Source organism: Syngnathus leptorhynchus, chromosome 3 (assembly GCF_054491065.1).
Source record: "Syngnathus leptorhynchus isolate UIUO chromosome 3, UIUO_Slep, whole genome shotgun sequence".
Classification (NCBI taxonomy): domain Eukaryota; kingdom Metazoa; phylum Chordata; class Actinopteri; order Syngnathiformes; family Syngnathidae; genus Syngnathus; species Syngnathus leptorhynchus.
Genome location: NC_141197.1, coordinates 8,643,723 through 8,660,742, shown reverse-complemented (window position 1 = coordinate 8,660,742; position 17,020 = coordinate 8,643,723). Strand labels below are relative to the sequence as shown.

Genomic DNA, 17,020 nt, shown 5'->3' with positions numbered 1-17,020 from the left:
TCTCACTGCAACCTGAAATAATCCCCGTTGCACATGCAGCTGAAGCTGAACAGTAAATGCTGCTAGGCAACAGGACCAGCATCACTTTTTGTCACATTTGTCATCTTGCAGGCCACAGACGAGAGATTTGATGTACCATAAAGCAAGTTTGGATTTAATACCTTGGAGTCTAGGATCAAATCTACAATGTCTTGTCGAGCCTGAACAAAATGCCAGAGTGGAAATTCTACGTGACTAAAGATGTATTGTATTGTAAACATGCAGTGACATTAAATCCTATGAATCAGATGAATACAAAAGCTGCACTATCACCATTTCGGATCAGATATTCTTGTCATTGTCAGGGAGGTAATAATGTTGACAATTCACACTCAAGCTGTTACAACTTATTTTTTTTTTTACTGCACTTAATGGTACCCCAATGGTTTGAGCTTCCTCAAAGAAAATAATAATGTGCGTTTGGAGCAGATTTGATTTTACACAGTCCCAAAGCTTATCTGAATAGATTTTTTTTTTTTTTCTGTGAAAAGATCAAAGCTAAGGTGGACAGAAAAGTAATGGTGTGACAATGTCATGTTAGTGCCTGAAGCTCAAGGTGCTTTTCTGTTCCAGTAAGTGCTAAATCACATTGCTCTGATGTCGTGCCAATGATATGTAAGCACATATAGAGAACGCATGTTTGCTTAGTATCGAGGGATTCCTTAGGTGATGCTTTCATGATGTTAAAATGCCTGTTTAATTTCCACATTGTTTTAATTAATTTTTCAGCTAAGCAACAGCATTTCTCAGAATATATGCCAAATTTATTAGGAAATGCAATTTGTAGTTGAAGAATTTTCAATATGTTTAAATATTCTAGTGTATCATACTGAGTGGTGTTTTTCATCTTTTGTCTTTCTCCTCTCATGTGGCTTAATAAAGACACCTAATCATTACATGCATTACCGTTCAAAAGTTTGGGGTCATTTAGAAATGTCTTCATCGCTATTTTTTTCAATGCAGATAACGTTAAACCGATCAGGAATACACTTTATACATTGTTAATGTGGTAAATGACTATTCTAGCGGCAAACGTTTGGTTTTTAATGCAATATCTGCATGGGTGTGTATAAAGGCCCATTTCCAGCAACCATCCCTCCAGTGTTATAATGTTCTATTGTATTTGCTAATTGTGTTAGAAGGTTAATGGATGATTAGAAAACCCTTGTGCAATTACATATGTTGGTGTTCATGGAAAACACTAAATTGCCTTGGTGATCATACTTTTGGAGTAATTTATTGTAGCTTGTGACAAGGGTTGTGGTTTACGTCAGACTCATCGTCAGTTGCAGTTCTAATTATTCCACAGGCTTCGAGCGCCCACTTGTAGTTTAGTGTAAAAATAACATGTAAATGATATAATGTGTTAATAATTTCACACATAAGTCGCTCCTGAGTATAAATCGCACCCCTGGCCTATCCCTGAACCTTATAGTCAGGAAAATACGGTAGTATATATATATCCATGCATATACAGCAAAAACCAAATTAATATTTGACCCACGAGTTACAAAACATAGATCTGTGGTTCTGAATATGAGGTAATATTTGATATATGATTTACAGAACATAGATCAATAGATCAGTCGCTGTCTGGCAATTTTGATGACAGGTGCTCATAGCTTGGCAGACCATCGTGGCTAGGGTTGATATAGCTGCTGGAGCCAGGCTGTGGTCCACCCTCCCGTTCGCCCCCATTTACATCTCTGCGGTCCGGCAGAATACTGAGAGAGTTTGCAATGTGGTTCAGCATCTGATCCATGTGTGTGATCTATGAGAAGTGAATGCAATGTATGAATTATGAATGAATCATGGTGAGGAAATGCAACATTTTTACACCGAAGGCTCCTGTACATATGTAGTAAGCACTGTGTGGTTTGTTTCTCCTCTTGCTTGCATGTTTTAGAAAATCTAAATTGGCCAGGTATGTGTTGTGAGTATCAGTAGTTATTTGTGGGACCTATATTTCGGAAAAAAAAAAAGATCAATTGTGTATGACGAGTCATAGAAGTCAAAATAAATGATAAACTCTTACCTTGTCCTCCATCCTGCTGAGTCGGGCTCCAATTGAGTTGTTTCCCTTCTCTTGGGTTCGATCTGAAAACGAGAACAGCATTTCAAGAAAATGGATATACTATAGGTGGTTCTGCTCCGACAGTTAATGCATTCAATAGAGCAGTTAAATAATGAATTACCTGCTCCAGTCTGGAAAGAAGTTGTCTTCCCTAAAGACTGGTCCAGTCTGGAGGCATGAAATATAATGAGACATTCAACAATTTCTAATATATCACGTGTGGATGAGATCATTGTGCGTTACCATTTACTAAGGTTGTCAGATTGACACATTTACCTTCTCTGTATTTCCTTGATCCGCACCATTAGATTGACATGACCATGGGTGTATTGCTCAATCACATCTCGGACTTCATATGGTTTACGAGCTTGCTATTAGGATAAAGGAGATTGTCAGAGTTGTATTTTATCTGACTATATAATTAATATATATATATATATATATATATATATATATATATATATATATATATATATATATATATATATATATATATATATATTAATGTACTGTGATATGTAATTCTGTGTCAATGGTCATATTTACAAAACAAGAGTTTTTTGATATTGAATCAATCAATGGTCATAATTACAAAACAAAGGTTTTTTGGTATTGAATCACACCATCACACTGAGCAAGCAATGCATTTTTGCAACCTCAAATTTAATGTCATTAAGCAATTTACTTTGTATTCTAGTACACCACTGAAACTTCAATTATATAATCAAATGTATTCATCTCTCAAAGTGATCATGTAAACCTTTCTTTTTTTTTTTAAATAAACAATTCCCTGCATGCAGGTGTTCTTCCTATACTGACCTGGAACTTGCTCTTTGCCACAAAATAGCGCATTTTCTGGATCACACGGATAGCTTGTCTGTGGGACTTGGTTAGTCTGTTAAAAATGAAAGATTGTTCATATCGGAGGGGGAAAAAAAACAATCAACTAGCCATACATTATTCATTCATGAAAACAAGCCGTCGTAAAAATGTGTTTTATTAATGTCAAAAAAATATATATATATTATGGGCAGCAACAAGCCAAACAGTGCTATCTGCCTCATCAAACTTGAAATTATCTTGGCTCCCACTTTTTTCTAATAAAAAAGGTGGCCATTTAAAGCGGCACATTAGACATGAATGTGCTGATGGACAATTAAGGACAATAAAAAAAAGTACGTTTAAAAAATCCTGGTTGAAAAATAAAGAAACAGCAACTCAAGGTACAGTCAAATATTTCAGATTTAGCTGCGGTAGGAAGAGAGCAACATGATTTTCCACCAGAGCCTCATTACACTGGAAAAACAAATGAATGGTTAAGTGGGAATAAGGGCATTGTGTATTTTATAATGGGGAGCACTCTTGGCTTCATCTGGAACTGCAGTCTACTGCCAAGCTAGAAACAGGATTAGGTCATGAATACTGTGCTTTGTATAATTGCACAATGTAAAAATAATGATGTTGTAGACTGCATTGGAATAATATTTCATCATTATCTATCTACTATCTATCATGCACAAAGAATTTAATCCTAATCCAACTGAGGCTATACAAGAACAATAAACACAATTTGCAGATAAAGTAAAAGTGTGTTCTTAGGAACTGAATAATAAAGTTGTAAGCATTTTTATATCTGTCATTTTGTTGTTGTTGAAAAACTCACAAAACCTTTTTGTTTCGGTATAATCATGTTGACTAAGATATACGAGTGATTACAATAAAGAACAATTCCTCCCAAATTCCTATTCAAGAAATTTGATTAAGGGATTGACTAGACCTTGGTAGAGAAAGTTAAGGCATTTTACACATTGTTTTTTTTTTTATCATGAAACATTGATGAAATTTGTGTAATTTAATGTTCAATTGTATTTTTTTGTTTTATTTGTACTCTATGACAGCTGCTTGTTAAATTTAGAACATTGATGGATAGTTTTATAAATTGGAGTCAGCACAGCAGTGATCTTTGCCACCAACACTACTGCAAGCAACTCCAGCTCTGCATCATTACTCCACAATTTAGAAAGGAAGTCCAATGGGTCAAAACTCTAGACCTCATTTGTTTCAATTAATGTTAAATCCTTACATTATAGTGCAGTTACTTAACAGCTATTTCCTTTGATTAGATGTTCTGAAGCTTTCTCGCTCAAGTGCTTGATCCACCTCACAAAAGTGCCACATTCCCTAATAAGCAGTTATTTCACAGCAATGCTTTTAGGATGACTACATTAACTGGAGGCACAAATGCATTACCATTCCATTCCATTAGGAACACACGCAGAATGAAAGGCGATACAATGTCCGCGGGGTCCGACATCAACAGCGGCCTGCTGGCCTTATTAAGACAGCAATATAGACAAAAAGCCAGTTAAAATAAATACACGAGTCTGGACCTGGATCTGTACTTTTCCATATTCACAGCCAGCTAACTAGTAGTTATTGCTTTTTATGAAGAAGAAAGTGTGGCTATTTTGGGAGACTGCCTTCTCCTTTATTCACTGACTGTACACGGCACGCTAGGCACATCACTCGCATGCGTTTGCGTGACAGAGAGCACGCTTCACCAGTTCATCCAAAGGTACAAAATTAATTTTAAATACAATAAAGTATTCTAAAACAGGTATACTGTCCATCCATTTTCTATACCGCTTGTTCCCACGCGGGCGTGCTGGAGCCTATCCCAGCAGTCATCGGGCAGTAGGCGGGGGACGTATACTGTATAAATTGTATTTGGATGGCTTGGCTGCGGCAGGCTGGATGTGTCTCATTATCGTTGTTTTATTTTATTTTTTATGGTTAAAAATTTTGCACCATGGACCACTATGCAAGAGTTCAATCTGGTTTAGCCAGTCAACTTAAGGTAGACATTTTGCAGTGACACCAGTGTATCAACATATAAAATATGGGCATATGATGTGTGTATAAAAACTGACGTACATCAAGAATAATTTATTAAAAGCGACAGAGGATAAAGATTTCATTGGATTTAGTGATTTGGAGTGACATGGATGGCTTGGTAAACTTGTTAGCATGTTATTTATGCTATAGTTATCTGAATAAGTCTTAATATGTTATGTTAACATACCAGGCACGTTCTAACTGTGTTGTTTGTGTCATGTAATTTTAGCATACCATACATTTATTCAGCCTGTTGTTGCCTCCATTCTATTTTTATTTTAAATTGCATTTCAAGATGACATGTCTGTTCTTGGTGTTGGATTTTATCAAATAAATTTCCCCCCTAAATGCGGCTTATACTCCAGTGCGACTTGTACATGTCTTTTCCTTCTTTATTATGCATTTTATGGCTGGTGCGACTTGTACCCCGGTGCGACTTATAGGCCAGAAAATACGGTACAACAAAATATCAATTAAAAATGAGCTCATATCGACCTTTAAAATACAAATTGCCACATTCTCACATGGAAATAACCGCAGTGTGACCAAGACTAAACTCACTGAGATATGGAAGTAGCCGCGGTCAGTGCAAAGTCTCGCTCCAGCTCCTGATCCAGGTTGTCTACTGAACTGCATTTTGTCTTGAGGCCAGTGGAAGGATCAACATCCAAAAAGCCAAAATTTTTCTCTACAAATGAAAAGCAAACACACCATGTTATAAACTGGACTTTCCAACTCGTGAATGCCAGCTAATCAGAAGATACAGCTTAGTCATTATATACCTCTTTTTTTTTTTTTCAATTTATGATTAGCGGTAAATGAGATGATCAACATCAAATTGGCACAAAAAAGAACTCTGTAGTGATGATGATAATAGTTCTGTTTTTTTTTTATTTTGTAAGGCTGAAAATAGCGTCATCATTTTTAATTGTCAATTCGTTTTTCTGGAAATTTCGAGGCGAGTAGCACACTTGGCTGGTGCCTTTCATCAGAGGCTGTATGCTCTCTGCTACAATTAGGACAGCGTATATCTTTTCAAGCAGACAAGATTAAGATAATTCTGCAACTACTTTGCCTGCTACACAATTGAACGTCAAAGTTAAACTGGAAAAAAATAATCCTCTATTACTTTTGCTGTACAAAAATATAAAAGTAACAATGAGTCCTGGAGCCTCTGTGGGATTTCATTTTGGTTTTGGATGTGAATGCTCAAACCAAGAATATGAATTTCAGTCAATAAGTTGTTCTTGTGTTGTACTGATCACAGGTTTGATAAATATTTAAGAATAAACCCACAAAATATAGTTATCGGTATGCAGGTTGGCCAGTTCCCGAACCACTGCCAATGTGGCCTTGAGAAAATTAAGAAACGCTCAGCGAGGGAGTGCCATGAATCTGTTTGTGCAAGTGTGTGGGATGTATGCGAAACAGAAAAAAAAAAAAAAAAAAATCTGAAGAAGACATGACTGGACTGAGAATGGTGTGAAAAATCCAAACCTTAGAATACTGTGTAATATACTGTGAATTGCATCACTGTATTTAAGTTTCAAATCTTTACAGATAAAATAACTATTATTATTTGTTCAAATTAAAGTGACAACAATATGAATATGACAAGGCTATGTAGTATCATGCCGTAACAGTCTCTCCCCATGTGGTAGTTGTGGTTACCAAGTGAGTGCTAAAAACAATAAAAGTGAAACCTGGATACAAACAGCAGCTCACCACCTCCTCCCACAGAAAAAAATATGACTCTAAACCATGGAGACAAAGATGAAGACAAAGGAAAAAAATATAGTTGAGAAGAAATTAATCATCAAAAATGTCAATAGACCAGGAAGGAGCAAAATTGGGCGAAGATCTCTCAGAAAAGTTGACGTTATCATTTTTACCGCAACGGGATTTTCTGGTTCTAAACCTGATTCAACCCAAAGATAACTCCTTAACTAGCCCAGTTAATGGGCAATATCTTAAACATAACACCAGGATTTTTAGATTTCTTCCTGGGGCACTTTTCATTTTCTCACCAAGTCAGTCAGCAAATGTACTATTCTGTCTACTGTCTATTCGGCTTATCCTCACAAGGGCCACAGGCAACTTTGGGTGAGAGGTGGAGCAAAACCTGGACTGGTTGTGAACCAATCACAGGGCACATAGAGCAAAATAAGCATTGATTTAATTTACTCTTCAATGAACCCAACATGCATGTTGTTCGAAAATAAGGAGACAGTCAGAGTACCCGCAGAAAACCTCACGCAAGCATAGAGAGAAAATACAAACTTCACACAGGGACAATAGAACCTGGACTCAAAAACCTCAAACCTGTCAGGTGCTTGTGCAAAACCACTCACCCACGGCATGTGCACAAGAGCGACTCATTAGAGATTGTCAATGCATGGCAACTGCTGGTTCTAAAACACAATGACGGATACACAATGAGCACAATTATGTGAACATGTGGCAAACCAGAAGATTGGACTTTTTGAGCAATAAAAGCTTTCCAGCTTTGTGTTGTACTCGGAAGAGTATTTAGAATGTATTATGCCCTTCTGATATTGTTCAGTATGTTTTTTCTTCTTTGAAACAGTCCTTTTTCAAGGCTTGAGGCATTGGTTGTAATACTTTTTATGCACTGCATTTCTAGATAGAATAAAATGTTAAAAAGAAATGGATGGCACTCTGTAAAATATAAACAATAAAAAACATGTGGCTGGACATGAAGAAATGAATGCTTACATCCAATTAAAAAAAAAAGACAAAGGGGGAAAAGCCTGATCTCATCCGCCACATAGTTTTCAGGTTGGGGTTCCATTTCACATTTTGTTTTTCTGTGTGGAATTTGCATGCTCGCCCTAAACCCAAAAGCGGGGTAACCGGAAAAGAAAATGAATACATTGAAGGATGAATTGATTTTATGGGTATTAAGCTTTGACTGAAGTCCAGGGTTGTGAGCAAGACATACGCCTAGTGATAAAGCATTCCCATGTCCAAATGACAAAATTGGCTTGAATGATTTACTTGTAACTTATGTTGCGGCTCCGAGTCACGAAGAGGCGCAAGTTTTGGCTTTCAAGGGTGTTTTGATTCTTCTCTCACCTACAGAGCCGTCTCCCCCACATTCCCGTACTCTCGTTCCTTTTTATGAACGCAATAACTGAACGCTGTGGTGCCTTTTTGGGCAGCAGAAGAAATCAACGCTAAGAAAAAATACATCCAACCTAGTTAAGAAATGACCAGAAAAATCCCCATGACAATTGTGAACACACGGAAAGATAATAAATAAATGGAACATCCCTGAAATATCTGTGAGCCCGTTGAGAGTCTCACACTTACTTCTTACTTACTTACTTCTTATAATTGCATCACTGCAGTATATCTTGTGTGGAGTTTTGCAATTTGAATTGTACACTCATTTTTGGTGTGCTTGACTATGTGTAATGTTGAGAATGTGTCCCTGATTTCCCCAGATTTCCCAAACCATAATACATTTTTATTTTCAGACTAAATGCGCAGTTTCCACTCCAATGGAAATGTTATTTAGGTTAACGATAAATCATTACAGAGACGTTTTGTATACACTAGACTGGAGGTATTCTGGGAGCATATTTTTGTACCTGTGTCCACTGTTTTGTATACATCAGACGTCAAAACGTTGTTCTTTTGACTGCTCGGAACTGTGAGAAAATTTGTGGAGGCGTCATGGTTCACTTTCTTCCCCTGGCAATGAAACACAATCATGTCAGCCCAACAAAATGTCCATGGTAAATAGCATAGTATTGAACATGTGCATGACCCACTACAGAGTGGTAGACATTCTAATAGATTCTGCATTTCACTCAACTGTTTAAAATGTTCAAATAACAGAGAAAACATCCAACATTTGACTAACCCCACTTTCCTGCCACTTGTTCAGTTCAACAGAAAATGTTTTGTGATAAAAAAATATAGATTATATTAATAGGTTTTCGGATAATACAGTGACACAGTGTGCACGTCTGGGAAGTTTGCATTTCCCACATTTCCCATGGATTTTCATTTACGGACTTGGCCTACGTCCCACAATTCCAAATCCTATAAAAATAAATATATAAATTGTCGATATGTGAGTGTGATTGGCAAACTTACTGCTGGAAATGCGCATCAAGCTCCAACATTGGTCGTGCAGAAACCAAAAAGGCCATATCAAGTTGTCTTTTACTCCATACACCCAAATCACCACAAAGTTATTCATATTAGATGCTAGTCATTCAATTTTGGTTGAGTCTAAACTAATCTTCTAGGACATTTGGCCTGGTAAAAACATGAACCCTTGTTAAAGAAGAATTTATTGATGTTAAAGAAGAATTTATCAAAACAATACCAACCAGTTTCTTAGGCGTTGTGGTCGACAGTGAGTTAAGGGGTTGTGATCTCTTTTTGAAAAACATCTTATATGTGGCCGAATCTAAATTTTCCAATGCAAAACATCTCCATGATGTCTGGGGAGGACAAACATTACAGATATGATGGTTGGAACCCATTTAATGTACAGTGCCAGTTCTGCAAGGAAGAGCCACAGTCACACCATGTAACTACAAATGATACTGGCTTGTTCATATTTTACGGCTGAATACCTGGATCACACGAGCAGCAGCGGGGATTTGTCTGTTGAAATGTTTCCGTCTTTGCTTCTGCTGCACCTCCAGCGCAAAGCCTGAGCCTAAAATTCCCTGTGAAGAAAATCAAAGCTCGTTAAAGTCCAACAGCACACTGGTGGGCTACAGCGTTGCCCAAAATATCTCACCCATGGCCAAAAATGTTTGTCTAACAAATAAGTAGCTCATTACAAATGTAGATAAAGTTCATTCACAATTTACTTGACTATAATCATTTTTCAAAAATAGGAATGAACTCCAGACCTAATAAACAGACATTTGAGTGTTGCAGTGCCTGCTTCCACTTACTGCAGGAAGTGCAAAGAAGGAGATGGCAAAGACAGAGAAACACGATGCAATCATCTTCCCAATCCACGTCTGAGGAACGAGGTCTCCATAGCCAACGGTCGTCACTGTTACCTGGTACAAACACATGACATTCATTGCTTCTGTTTTGTCAATCATATGATTAACAAAACAACTTAACTGAGCCCCAACTGCTAGCATTGTCAGACTCCAATAAGTGGACCACATTTTCTTGCAACAATTTTAAACTGTATTACGACTACTACAACGTGATCATGATGTAAAAATCTCTTACACAGTGGTGTCAAATCTGGCCCGCAGTGTAATTATATTTAGCCCGTGAAGACAAACTGGGACTTAGTGTATATACTAAAATTACAAATTGTCTTCACTTTTAAAAATAGAGATGTTTCTAGCAATTTTTATTAACAGTCATATTTTTTAAATTTTCATCAGATTCATTAGTTTGTTGTGTAGCCTATACTATGAGACGTTCATGTATTTATTTGGGTTGATAATAATAATAATTGCCCTCCGAAGGAAACTATGACTACGATGCGGGTCGTGACAAAAATGAGTTTGACACCCCTGCTCTAACATATTCTTACCACTCCCCACCACAGGGCATCAGCGTATGTATGAAACGTGTCAGCTTCTTTTTCTGCCAGATAGACAAAGTACGAGGCAAAGATCAGGGACAGAAAGCCAATGTAGAGTGTTGTGATCAGCTCCTGAAATACACATTCAAACAAAAAGGCAAGGATTATTTGAGAAAAAAACAAAAGAAAAAGAAATTTTGCATTCACTGTTATCTTCTTAGTGATTAACAAAAAACTTTACACTTATGTTTATTTCATCTAAATAGAAAAAAGTCTGTTTCCCTTACTTCATGGACAAGACACCAATCTGGGTTTTAAACATATTTGGGAGGACACTTTACAATATTTTCTTCAAAACGGGGAAGAGGGATATTCCAGTCATGTGGAGTGGATTATGCAACACATTATACACACACGAGTGTGGTTAACAATTGAAAGCTTATTGACTTATTCATTGTCAAGGAAAGGAACATAGCACCCAGTGGAGTCGCTTTAGCGTTCATCTGGCAAATCTTTTTTATGACAAACAATGTAACTACAATGCAATATAAGATACAATATAGAATACAATATGTAATGTAATACGAGCTATAGCATAACATTTTGTGAACAAGATTAAGATCATTAAGATATACACAATACAAGAGATTCTTACTACTCTATGGGCTTAATAACACTTGATGTCATTTTCAATGTGCTAGATCAGAAATGGAAGTAGTCATATAGTTAAAACGTAAAAGAAAAATCATTGAGTAAGTGGAACTCTTTATAATCAAATACATAGAAGTTAAGGGTTTTGTCGAGTTTTGTATGATTGGCTGACAAGGTCCAATAAAGATTGGGCCATTCTCCCTAATTGCACTTTTAGCAATTAAAGAAATAAGCACTTCAAAGTAATGCTATTTTTGGTTTTGTCTTAAAATTTCACAAGCATTGAGAGTTCTGCTCTTACTAAGTTGGAACCAAATCAGGAAATGTTACCACATGTTTTTACAGCCTGCCACAAAGGAGCAGAGGCAGGTCATTGCATAATGAATTTTTTTCTTCCTGGCAAAGGTTGTGATGTTAGTAAAGAGTAGGAAGCCTCCACCATCTCTAGTAGACCATTGGCATAAAATCTAGTAATCCCTTAATATTCAACTCTTTAATCTTTAATCTCCAGATATCTTTTATTGCATCCCTACATGTCTTCCTGGAGTCATTTCCAAATGTTTAGTAGAACTGGCGACCACATTTAAGAGGCAGTGCTTCCCATCTGCTCCTGAGCCAGTGAGGAGCAACGGTGCAAAGTGTGTTTACAAGCCAGCTGCATGCAAATGCTATTTAGTGTGTATTTAAATTAGGTTATACAATTAGGACTAGATAATGATTAGAGTTAATGAAACTGAACTGAATTTGAATTTGAACCCCCCAGATGTTACAACAGAAGGGTGTTCGGCTAACAATGACTACAAAAACAAAACACAAAGTGAGGATACACTGCAGCATGTCCACATAATAAAATTCTGTGTGTTTTGGGGTGCTTATTGTGTGCCGGGGATTTGCAGTCATGGAAAACTAGTAAACTCTCCCACTACGGTGTGCTATTAGAGGAACGACACAAAACGTGTACGTTCTAGACGCATTTAGTCCGAAAAAGGTAACCTTTATATAAAGGTTACCTGTGGTGGCTGTGAACCATAAGAAAAACAGCATGCCATTCTAAAAGCAGAGTGTCTTGGACTGACTCTCAGCTGTCACAGCATTTTGGAACATTCATATAATTTAATAGTTTTCAATTTTCAAGGTATAATAATGACACCGACCTATACTGAAAGCAAGATAGATTAGTTTTTTTTGTCATTTTCACAGAGAAAATGTTTGCAATTTTTAACTCATAATTGCAGAAGACTTATGTTACATCAATTAATTAAATAAATAAATAAATAAATAAATATCGTTATTATAGTTTTCATTTGGGGACATGATGTGTTTTTACCTATTCCACCAATTTATTCTTAGATATTTTCAATAAAAAATCGAATTTTATGCAAAAAATATAGGAGCAGTCAAAATGACTGCTATGGTGATAATAGTTGCTGAATTCTGCAACACAGTGTTAAAAAACTACCCTTACTCAAGAGCAATTTGGGCATTAGCAATTCGCAACTGCGCTCAGCGGAAAAAATGGACTATGAAAAGTGAAACTACTGTGGTAAGAGCAGGAAATCATAGTCGCGTATCTCTCCTGATTACTACTCAGAAGGAAGATGAAATTCTGAAGCTTGAATCTGAAGCCCTAAATATTCTCCACAGTAGCTTTTTTTTTAGTCTTTCTTTCAATATTCTTGGCTGTGAAGTGTTTTCACACATTGAGACTATGCACGTTCAAAGTGTGATGATTTAAGAGTGTCAAATAAGTAACATGTAAATTTGAAGATCCCTTGTGTTCTGGACTGAAAGGTAAATTACCTGGTGATGGGCATAGACAACAGACCCCAGGAGACGCCATGTACCTCCCTGGCGGTCTACGTGCAGCATACGCAGTATTTGCAGGAAACGGATCCCCCTAGAATGACAACGTGATGGCATTTTTAAAAGGTGAAAAAAAAATACTTTTGATACAGCAAACTTTAAGATTTCTATTCAAGTATTAATCTACAATCATTCAACTTTTTTTTCAATACACGCGTATGACATTTCCACATTGAACTATAACGAGAATTTCAATTACATCCACAGCAATTTGACTCAGGGTGGAGTCTTACCTCACAGCAGAGGTTGCAAACACGTGCCCATTGGAACCAACTGCTAGCACGAATATTGAGGCAACGACAACAATCAGATCTGTGCAAATAAGAATGAAAGGCTTGAATAAATGTGACACTGCTAATTGTACAAAAACATACATTTACAAATATATCCCCCCAAAAAATTACAATATAACGACAGTTGGTATTTGGACTGACTGAACTAAGAATGAGATACTGGAGAGTTTATGAAGAATATTTTAAATTAAAAAAGGTTTTTGAAATAATAAATCAAACGCAAAATGAAACACAACATAAACATCAAATTATTTTTTTACTTAAATAATTAAATTAATATTGTATTAGAATAACATTACAATTACATATTCATTTTATGACATTAAGAGATAAATACATGACAAATAGATATTTTATTGATCCCAGAGGGAATCTTCCTTTTTCGATAGACTATTTTCTTGGTTTTGTGTGCCACATGAATTTGTGTGTGTGCGTGCACACGCATTTGCATGCATGCATGTATGTTTGTATGCGTATGAACTTCATACCTATGATGATTATTGGCTTCCTTGCGAATCGTAGTCGTCCACAGAAGCCAACATATATACTGCGACAACCTGCTGACCAAAGCCGGACAATATATTCCAACCCTAAGAAAACAACAACAAAAATCTCCTGGAAAGGGAGGAAGAAAATTAGAGTCAAAAGGACAGAAAATGTTGATGATTGTACTTGTTATCCTCTTTTAGAAATTCAGTTTTCGAACGTCCCGGTTCTCGAACAATTCGGTTTTCGAACAGAAAATTCGAGATTTTTTTACTTATTTATTTAAAGAAGAATGTTTGTGAAAATCAGTTGGACTTTAAAATGTTTACAGAAGTGTTTAAAAATACAAAAAAGCATTTAAAAGTACATTACAGTGTTTAAAAATACAATAAAGGTCTTTTATGGATATTGTAACAATATATTTTCTCGACATCATGGATTTTCACGTATCGCGGGTGGTCTTGGAACCAATTATCCGTGATAAATGAGGGATTACTGTATATGTGTGCGTGTAGGTGACTAATACAGGTGAAATTTCATAATGAAACTAAAATGCACTGTAACTTTTACAGGCAAAATTCTGACTTTATCTAAACCTTTGAGCACTTTTCAATGTGTCTTTACTTTTTTGCGGAACTGGCTGGCAGTCAACATCAACATTTGAGTCTGCTTAGTCCTTGAATCAACAATCGATTCAGACTTCATCATTCTGAAGACATTATGAGGCCAAGACAAGAGATAGTACGTTATTGTGAAGCTTCAAACTATACTGCCGCAGGAAGATGGTACTTGATCCTAGAGTGTCGCAGAGTCATCAGCAGGTTGCAACAAGATAAAGAGAGACTCAAAATATCTTTGCTATACTGCTCTATTGTTGTGCAAAAAGTTCAGAGAAAATTAAACCGTTTGACTCTTGGTATGAATGTACGTCTTAAATATATGGGAATTTTCAATGTTTAAATTGGAAATGATGTATTTTTTAACATCATGTCACTTAGTAACTGCTTGGCGGGTAATATTATCCTGTATCTAAATCTGGTGCAAAACCTCTAGGGCCTTCGCAAAAAATACATGACAAAAGTTCAATTAGTAACAAATACTGGAACGTCCCTGAGAGTGTTATGTTGAAGTTGCTAGACAGTTCATTTCCTGTTATGCTTGTTATATTTTCTCATTTTGTGCTTCAAACGTAACCACTGTTATATCTCCCAAACCTCATCCATCCTCCCACATTGTCATTCACCCTAAGTAATTTGCATTCAAAGTTTGTCGAGTTTTCTTAAAATGATGATTTACATATTTTGCTTGCATAAAATCCACATTGTGTTACTCATAATCTGAGAATATTTAAATGTTGTTATTCTCAGGCCTGGGTGAACTTGGAATGAGTCATCAAAATAAGAAATTTTTGTGATACAATTTTTCTGAAAGAAGGATATCGTCTTATAAGGGTGTTTAAAGAAGCCAAATATCCAACGGAAGTTGCTGTTACATAAGTGGGCTCAAATTCAGCAGTAAGACTCCACCCGTGTACAAATACTTAAAATATGACATATTTCTTAGTTCAATTCAACAACTGCCTCATGTAACATTGATCAGGCTCAGTCTTGTGCTTCTAACCAAAACAACATTGTACAGCTCATATTTGATAATACAGAGAAAATCTATCTATAAAGTTTGACTTGTGGTATGAAACTTTACATTGACATTGCAGTTTTTTTACATTAACTTCACTTCCTTTGTGAAGCAGTAAATCACGATTATCTGATTCAATATGACAGTCTCTCTGACAATCAAAACAAACACTCACCACCCAAAAGAGAGAGAAGAAAACATAGTCTTCTAACATGGGGATGGTTGACAGAATGCTGAGAATCAGGCAAGCAATAATTAGAAGGAACCTGAAAATGCAAAGAGGAAAATCAGTGCAACATAAGGACTTCACACTGCAAGATTGCGCGAGAAAAAAAAAAAAATCTGTGCAAAAAAATGACTTCACACTGCAAGATTGCGCGAGAATAAAACATGTTTAAAAAAAAAAAAAAGTGCATGCATTGACGAGTCTGAATCCTTCGTTTGGTCCTCATTATAAAGGAATGCACACACATCTGTTTAGCTGCACAGCCCTTGAAAACAAATTGCTATAATACTCATGTGACAGTTCTAAACCTTGACGTGAGAAGTTTAAGTTGTGACTTGCACTGCTATTCCTAAATTAAATGTGCTTTGAAGGGAACCATGAATGCAATAAAATTATAAATATATTTCCATATGTAGTTGCTGTATCTTTTGGTTCTTTAAGTGAAAAATTCGATGGCACTCACACGGTGAAGTGATAAAGGAAGCACTTCCAGCCGGATGGCCTTTCCAAAATGTTATACACGCGCGTTTGGAGAGAGCCGTGAGTGAGGACAGGTCGCACCCTGCTGCTGTACAACGACATGCGCCCCGACATAATGCGGGGCTGAAGTAAATAGGGCTGTAGATGAATTGGTGGTGCCTCCATAGATGATCGGTGTTTGTTGGACGCGCCGAAGTTGCTCTCTCCCAGTTCCCAGTCTGATGATCTCTTTACCCTGGACTCATCTGGAGACTTCCGTGTGTCCCCCAGAGAGCGTGCAAAATTCGACATTGTGTCTTCTCTATGTTCTTTCACCGCTTGGTTAACTTCTCCCCTGTTTATTTTTTTCGGTCAGTCGATAAACACAGTCGTGCAGTCTCTATTGCGCAACAGCTACTCTTGGTAACAACAAGCATCTTCACTGAACAAGATCCAGAGTTGGAGGGCGTGGCTTAGTGAGCAGTTTATCACACTACAAGAAAAGGTACTTTTGTGTATATTTTCAACACGTTTCTTTATTTTGTTTTCACTTCTGATTCATGTAAACCTATCAGACAAAACGTTTGAAATAATTGCAGAAATGTAATCATGCATTTGTGATGTTGATGCTTTTATCATTATCTTCAATTATCACTCGTATCTCGTATCGTATTAGCTTTCTGTTTTATTCACATCATCCCATTGTACCTGTTTATTTGTGTATTGCAATATTTCAAGTTCTTTTGCGTGTGCACATTTTATTTCACAATTGCATAGCATACACAGATCGTCCGCCTTACAGTTAGGGGTGCTGGTTCGATTGCACCTCCGGCCCTCTCTGTGTGGAGTTTGCATGTTCT

At 36.6% G+C, this 17,020-nt stretch overlaps 2 protein-coding genes across 5 annotated transcripts in view; one reads left to right on the top strand and one right to left on the bottom strand.

Annotated features, from left to right (window-relative positions):
- Positions 1-696: 696 nt before the first annotated feature.
- On the bottom strand, positions 697-16,630 carry kcnq1.1 (potassium voltage-gated channel, KQT-like subfamily, member 1.1). Its single transcript, XM_085907975.1, has 16 exons — positions 16,165-16,630; positions 15,651-15,741; positions 13,843-13,969; positions 13,295-13,373; positions 12,999-13,095; positions 10,557-10,679; positions 9,952-10,062; positions 9,622-9,717; positions 9,373-9,486; positions 8,623-8,725; positions 5,570-5,696; positions 2,933-3,008; positions 2,390-2,484; positions 2,235-2,281; positions 2,075-2,136; positions 697-1,810 (listed from the first exon to the last, which is right to left on the bottom strand). Exons 1-16 carry the CDS (start codon positions 16,470-16,472, stop codon positions 1,622-1,624), a joined length of 1,845 nt encoding a protein of 614 aa, XP_085764101.1. The 5' UTR covers positions 16,473-16,630; the 3' UTR covers positions 697-1,621.
- luzp2 (leucine zipper protein 2) overlaps positions 16,207-17,020 on the top strand; it is a 141,114-nt gene continuing 140,300 nt past the window's right edge. For 2 of the 4 annotated variants that reach the window (XM_085907979.1, XM_085907978.1), the window contains exons 1-2: positions 16,207-16,531; positions 16,612-16,665. The gene's annotated coding sequence lies outside the window, so the exon portion shown is untranslated. Of the gene's footprint in view, positions 16,666-17,020 lie in introns of all 4 variants that reach the window. The other 2 variants (XM_085907977.1, XM_085907976.1) reach the window with 1 other exon arrangement.

What these genes read in the sequence shown, in the direction of transcription:
- kcnq1.1 (XM_085907975.1), bottom strand. Translation starts at nt 16,472, where the DNA reads ATGTCGAATTTTGCACGCTCTCTGGGGGACACACGGAAGTCTCCAGAT. An exon ending in GAAGCCAATAATCATCATAG is followed by an intron (nt 13,374 to 13,842) that starts GTATGAAGTTCA and finishes TTATTTGCACAG; the next exon opens with ATCTGATTGTTGTCGTTGCC. An exon ending in CCACAACGCCTAAGAAACTG is followed by an intron (nt 8,726 to 9,372) that starts GTTGGTATTGTT and finishes TTTCATTGCCAG; the next exon opens with GGGAAGAAAGTGAACCATGA.